Source organism: Neodiprion fabricii, chromosome 3 (genome assembly GCF_021155785.1).
Source record: "Neodiprion fabricii isolate iyNeoFabr1 chromosome 3, iyNeoFabr1.1, whole genome shotgun sequence".
Taxonomy (NCBI): domain Eukaryota; kingdom Metazoa; phylum Arthropoda; class Insecta; order Hymenoptera; family Diprionidae; genus Neodiprion; species Neodiprion fabricii.
Window position 1 is genome coordinate 20,452,371 of NC_060241.1, and position 6,550 is coordinate 20,458,920.

The 6,550-nt window shown below is 36.5% G+C and overlaps 1 protein-coding gene across 3 annotated transcripts; it reads right to left on the reverse strand.

The window, feature by feature from the left end:
* Nucleotides 1-214: 214 nt before the first annotated feature.
* On the reverse strand, nt 215-5,870 carry LOC124178426 (aquaporin AQPAe.a-like). Of its 3 annotated transcripts, none has more exons than XM_046561747.1 (6): nt 5,644-5,870; nt 1,879-2,054; nt 919-1,062; nt 594-824; nt 423-503; nt 215-331 (listed from the first exon to the last, which is right to left on the reverse strand). In XM_046561747.1, exons 2-6 carry the CDS (start codon nt 1,948-1,950, stop codon nt 227-229), a joined length of 633 nt encoding a protein of 210 aa, XP_046417703.1. In that variant the 5' UTR covers nt 1,951-2,054; nt 5,644-5,870; the 3' UTR covers nt 215-226. The 3 variants fall into 3 exon arrangements, with proteins under 3 accessions (XP_046417703.1, XP_046417701.1, XP_046417702.1); XM_046561745.1 differs by lacking the exon at nt 5,644-5,870 and adding an exon at nt 4,792-5,127; XM_046561746.1 differs by lacking the exon at nt 5,644-5,870 and adding an exon at nt 2,269-2,663.
* Between the last annotated feature and the right edge of the window lie 680 nt (nt 5,871-6,550).

The window sequence follows — 6,550 nt, forward strand, 5'->3', positions numbered from 1 at the left end:
GATTTGAAGGAATGTTTCAAGATTCGCTTTACCTTACTCTACGATTCTTCGGATTTTCACAAGATCAGAATAATCGCATTGAATCGATCATCTCATTTCCTTACACGTTGCAGTGCAGGGATCGCATAGTAGCTATAAGGTGTTTTTCTTGAATATTTATTATAACAATTTTTACAAATAAAGTATAAAGACAATAGGTATACCTTACGGTAAACCCTGAAGAGCCTCAGTCCCTCGTGTCTTCGTCAGACTTTAACGGTCTGTCTTTGAAAATGATGGTGTAGGTCAGGCTGCCGATGATGGCACCGATCACGGGGCCTACCCAGTACACCTGCAGTGTATGTGAAAATTGTTTCATTTTCACAATTCTAAAATGCACTTGCAGGGGTTAGACGACAAATTAACCGACTCAATCGACTCACCCAGTGACTGGTCCAGTTGTTGTTCCAAAGAGCGGGGGCGAAGCTCCTCGCTGGGTTCATGCTGCAACCCGTGTACGGAACCTGAGGAACATTGACAACGGGTATAAATGCATGGAACTTCGAACAACAACAAGTGTAACTGAGGCAGAGGGTTCAAAGCGCGAAACTCACGCCGGCAACCGAGAGGGCTGTCACTGCGAACCCGATCCTTAGCGAAGTGGAGTCTGAATTATGAGTATTCCTCGAGTCCCAAGCCGCGCAGTTTACCATCATTAATGCGATGGTCGAGACAATCTCCACTATCAACCCCTGAAGGGACGAAAGCTCCGGGTAAACCAAGGTGAGACACACTCCGCCGGACTCCGAATACCCCGTGTTCCTCAGGGTCAGGGGTGTCACTACCTGAAGGAAAGGAATTTTTTCTTGGCTTTCCCTTGCGTGATACATTTCAAAATAGCCTAATGGATTCGTTTCAACTTCCGAGCCAAGGAATTACCAGTAGGAGTCCATATCCCAATACAGCGCCGACTATCTCGCCGATAATGAGGATTATGCCAGTCGGTACGCTTCTGTAACCGCATATCACGGCGCCGATTGTCATCGCGGGGTTTATGTACGCGCCACTTATGTGACCCAGCATCTGATACATACGAAGAAGAAATATTGCAATGTTAAGTGTGAGGATCGATTGAATTTTTTCTCTCGAAATTTCTCTTCGTGGTTGTATCCTCCACGAACTATATGCGCGGGAGTTTGCGAATTGCTGATTTTTTTCGGTACACCGTTGAGTCTTGGATTGTTTCAAGATGATCAGTTTTTAGATATCTATATATCTACACGCTTTTGAGTATTGAGCCTTATCGTTATTTGTTGTTGTCTAAAATCTATTTCTCTTAATTAGTAATACTTCAATTTCATTAAAACTTTCTGACTCTAATGGATACGTGAAAAGATAAAAGATGAGAAAAAATGAGAGAAAGGTTCAAGGAAAACTCAAAGATGTTCGGTAGAAGTGATTTAGCGTTCCAAGTTTTTTTTCTTGCACGGCAGTACAGAAAAACAATTTCAGACGGGTAAGGAAATTTGAGAAAAAGTGATCAAATTTCGATAGACAAGTACAGAAAACACTGTACACGGATTCGCGTGAAAAATTAGGACGTGATGTAGTTTAAACATTTCCCTGTAAGAAATTGAGAATAATTGCTTTTTCTCTCTCTGCAAAATGTATCTATTATCAAACGGATATGCATACAGTTTACGCCTGTTAATAAAGAATGTGTAATTGTATGTATACGTTCGTAGAAACGAGATAGGAAGAAAAAACAGAAAAATATGCACGACAGTCTAAAATTGGTTCTCGCGGAAGATTATACAGTAGAGGTTTCATGCCCCTTACGTATATTCCAGTGTACTGTATGTTACACATAGCTTTTCGATTAGTCAATTATTCACTAACCATGATGATACTGTTCACTACAAGTCCCATATTGAACGCAGTGAGATGCTCCGGTCGAGGATTTACGGTCATGCTGCCGACATCCGTCAGGCATCCGATGAAGAGCAGAAAAGCCGTTCCGAGTAGCTCGCCGAACGCTTTGACGCATGTTCCTTGTTCCAGTTTCCATTTTGTAGCTGTGGGGAGGGTAATGTAAAGTATATTTAACTTTAAGTGCCTAAAAATACATGTACAAAAAATTCGTAACCTGATAAAATATGAATCCAAAATTCGCCTCAAAAATATAATCATTAGTATGCAGGCATGACAAAGCCTCGAGAAGGTAAAGGATCCAGCAATCTATCGGGGAGACATTTGCTGAACCCACAAAAGTTGGTAGTTACCACGTACCTATGTTTATTACAAACTGAACTGAAATTTTTATTTTTCCCTTTATAATTTAGTCTATTCGTTGTAAATTAGTTCTTAAAATTTGAAAATATTTCAGATTCGTTGAATCGCTACTGTGAATATTACATTTAACTTTATATTTTTCTCAGAGACGAAGCAAATTGGTCCCTTTTCATCTTTATGTATACATCCGTACAGTAAACCCTTGAATTTGTGCGACATTTGCGATAAGAGATGTTGCGATGCAGAGATTACGGTGAAAATTTATACGCTATAACTGTCCCGTTCGCGGGTAAACGAGTGACAAATTTATTACAAATTGAGTAAAGCAGAAATCACTGTTGTTCCATTCCAATTTGTGACGGTATAAATTGTCCCGTTGTCGGGTAACGAGTGATAAGTTTATCACAGATTAGATAAAAAAAAGTAACGACTACTGTTCTATTCCTCTTGGTGACAATACAAATTATGTTCGTGTTGAGCAACCGTGAATTGTGATCGCACAGCTCGAATTATTTGTACACATAAATTAGTTGCGATAGTACGATCAAATGCATCGTTACGTTATATTAATTCTGGTACCCGTTATCTTTTAAGGGGGGAGCCTGCTTTAGAGGCTCCAAAAAATCGGTTTTTTCGAGGATTTTTTTGAGAAGGAAAGAAATATCCGATTAAAACGAAACTTTCAGGGTTTATTATTATGTATTTCAACAGTCTTCTCGAATTTTTTCATTAGGATACATGTCATATTATGCCTGGTACAAGCATTTCACCGAGGCGTCTCGAGTATGCATTCGTCGTGCGGCGGGAAAGGTGCAGGTCGCAATTTCCATCTGAAACAAAGAAACCAAAAAAATTTTTACTTTTCAACAGTATAGCTTCTAGTTAAACCAAGAAAATTCCACAAAAAGTGAAAAATTCAACAATTTTTCGCAAATTAAAAAAAAATTTCATTTTTCTTGGGAAAAGAATTCACTTCAGATTGTTTAAAAAGTGGGTTAATCTTAACTTTCTTAAGGTTTTTTAGGTTCAACTAGAAGAAAATTTTATCCCGAGTACAATGCAATTTATCTCGTTTCGATAGGACGTTTAGTTTTTTCCCTATCTTTCCCGCCAATTAGGAAAAAGCGTAAAAATGAAAAACGGAGAAATCGTACGTCAAAGTTTTCGTACATAAAAAATCGTAATTTTCTTGAACTTACCGAATTAATATGCTAATCGGCGATTCCTGGTCCATAGAGTTGCCCTTCAGACTCTTCAAAAAACTGTTTCAAAACTTCAAAAAACTGGTTCAGACTCTTCAAAAAACTGGTTGAAAACTTTAAAAAACCGCTCGTATACCTGCTCGACGCTTGCTCACTATTTCTTCTGTAACTCCGAAAATATTTCGAATTTGCGACTGAAATCTCAGGGACACATTCTTGGATAGTTTGGGAAGACATTTATGCAAAAAAAAAAAAAAAATAGATTTTTTGAAGCCTCTAAAGCAGGCTCCCCCCTTAATCCGTTGTGGACTATGGCATCCAGAGATAATAGAGATTTTCATCATTTTCGCGGGTACCGATCGATCGTTATCATAATTCTTTACGGAAAACTTCCGTGCGAAACCGAGTGAGGGAAAAAGTTCGACTTGAAATACTCAAAGGCGCAAATCTTTGAGTCGAATTTCAGATTTCATTGGTGTTAATTGGTGTTCAAGTTTGGCTGCCCGATGGTATAACAGATAGAAACTTAAATAATTAAAAATGACAGATACTTTGAAATCAAAAAAAATTATAAAGCACATGCAGGCCGGCATACAGCATAGAATGCAATGATTTCAATCATAAGAAAATTTATCTGTATACCCATCGAGATGTGTAGGCTTGAGAAAAATAAATCGCTGAGGAAACGTGATAACAATTTTGACTTTTGCCAAAAAATATAGGCGGTCGAGCGACGTTATTTCAATCACGATTTAAACTTCCACCGTTTTTTAATCCGGGAATTATATATTTTATAATTTTCTTATCTATTTTAACGCAGATCTAAATTATAATCGAGACAGCTGTTACTTAGAGAAACAAAAATTTCGACTGTTGCAACTACTTGATTAATTTCAAATTTGAACAGTACAGAAATGAGTTAAAGTGAGGCGTATTGGAAAAAAAAATTTTGTCTACCACACAGAACTAGACATCACAATAGTCCAGAAATTTGAAAGAGAAAGATATTTAATCAACAACGGATGCGGATAGGAATACGATATTACCGGATGAAAAAATGCTAGCATTTCGAGAAATCAAAATTACAGAAACTCTTGAGTGGCTAACAAAAAAGAAAAGAAAATCTCATGTTTGGGATCCTTGCTGCTGTGTGTCAACGATAAATTCGAAACTTACAATACAAATTAATTTTAATTGGATACAAAATATATTTTTGAATCATCGAATTCTCGTGTGTATGGTGAGTTATGAATATTTGATTATTACTCTTTTCGTGTATACGATCGATAAATATTTATACAACAAAATTTTTAAACACCTTTTGCGTGCGCACTGTTGTATTTCACCTCCGAAATTTCTCTGCTGTTACGAAGCATCTCCACTGATTGTCTCGGTCGTAAAGTGGAGTATCGGTATTTTATATTATATGTAAGTATTAATTGCAACGGCAAATTTATTCGAAGATAGATTTTCGATCATAAATTACAGCTCTTCTTAGTTTAAATCTTCAGAAAAATCTTATTCAATGAATTGAAATGCGGCGATAAAATTTTATTTCTGAATCGAGATATAATATTCGTTACACGCCGGGAGCTTCTGCCTCAATCGTCAACGAAGCACTCGAGTTGGTGGCACTCGTTCAACTAGGTGTAGATACTTGTCTAAGATTTAATATAAGGTGACGTTGCATTGGGACTTTAGATTTTTTGTTGATTTTTTCCATTCTTTCATTTCTTTCTTCCTTTTCACGCGTTTTTTCTTGACATTCACTATAGTGCTTTGCCTGAATACAAGTAACGAATGCTTTAATGTGATGATACATACATCGTTGAGTTGCCGGTACTCATTTTGCTGGACCGAAGGGAACGAACAAAATAAATTTGTGGTACAAACGAAAGATCAACGCGGATAAGTTAAATCAAATATCTAATCATTATATCATGACTATCTTGATGGCCAAGACAAACTGTCCAAATATACTTGACAACAGATTTCATCGAATTATAAACTTATTGAACCAGAAGTACTCGATCGAACTATCAATATTATTTAAACTTTCCTTATAACCGTAAAACACCGATTATAAGTTTTTACTATCTATTGATTATGGATTTTTGTTGGACTATGTATTTACGTTCTCGAGTTATTAAATATGTAAAAAAATTCGAACCTGTAAATGAGGTGTGCGTCAGAATGCGCAAATTTTGTCTGAATCAATGTTTACCAAGTTCTAACTGCTGAATTTCACTGTGAACGAGGTCATACAATGTATATCCTGTACACAAACACGAGTCACAAATTACTCATTATTTACCGAACAGGCGTCGAAGGAATCGCAAGTTTCGTGCTACGCGAATTTAGAATATGTCCCGCATCGATTCAATCGCTGCAATTCAGTAAATTTGTTGAAACGAAAACGTTTAAAGAATTTTCTTATCGTCCCTATGGCTTACACAGGATTTGAGGGAATCTTAATCTTAATGGATCGAACGATTAATTACACTGTCAATAAACCTGCATTCAAACTTTAAGGCTACGTTGAATGAGAGAATTCTGATATTGGAATCCGGATATTATTTTGAGGACAGGATTGCTTGATTTCCGTCTTTTTGACGATTGAGGAGAATAATATCGTATTTAAGAATTTGTTAGAATAATTTCATATCTTAGAATTTAATTGCAAACATCGTGCTTCAGAGTCTGGTTTAATAACTTGGTACGACAAGTCAAGATTTCGTTTACATCTTTGAGGCTACACGACTGTTGAAAAGACGTTGGTACTGCAGGTTGACACGTAAAATGTGATTGAGATTTGGTATTTTTTCTTTATTGATAAATAATATTGACATAATATTTTTCGGCATATGATCGAATCTTAAATCTCATTTTTTAAGTTAAGCGGCACCAATATTTTTAACTCCATATTTCTCTCTTTTTAGAGAAAAAATAAGGTTATCGTAACCACCCCGAAAATAAGTAGTTGAGTTTTCCCCTAAGTCTCAGCTTTCACATGAAAAACTCAAACGTAAGATAAATTTTTATGGGGCATGAAAAAAGCTGTTTTTACCGAAAAACGT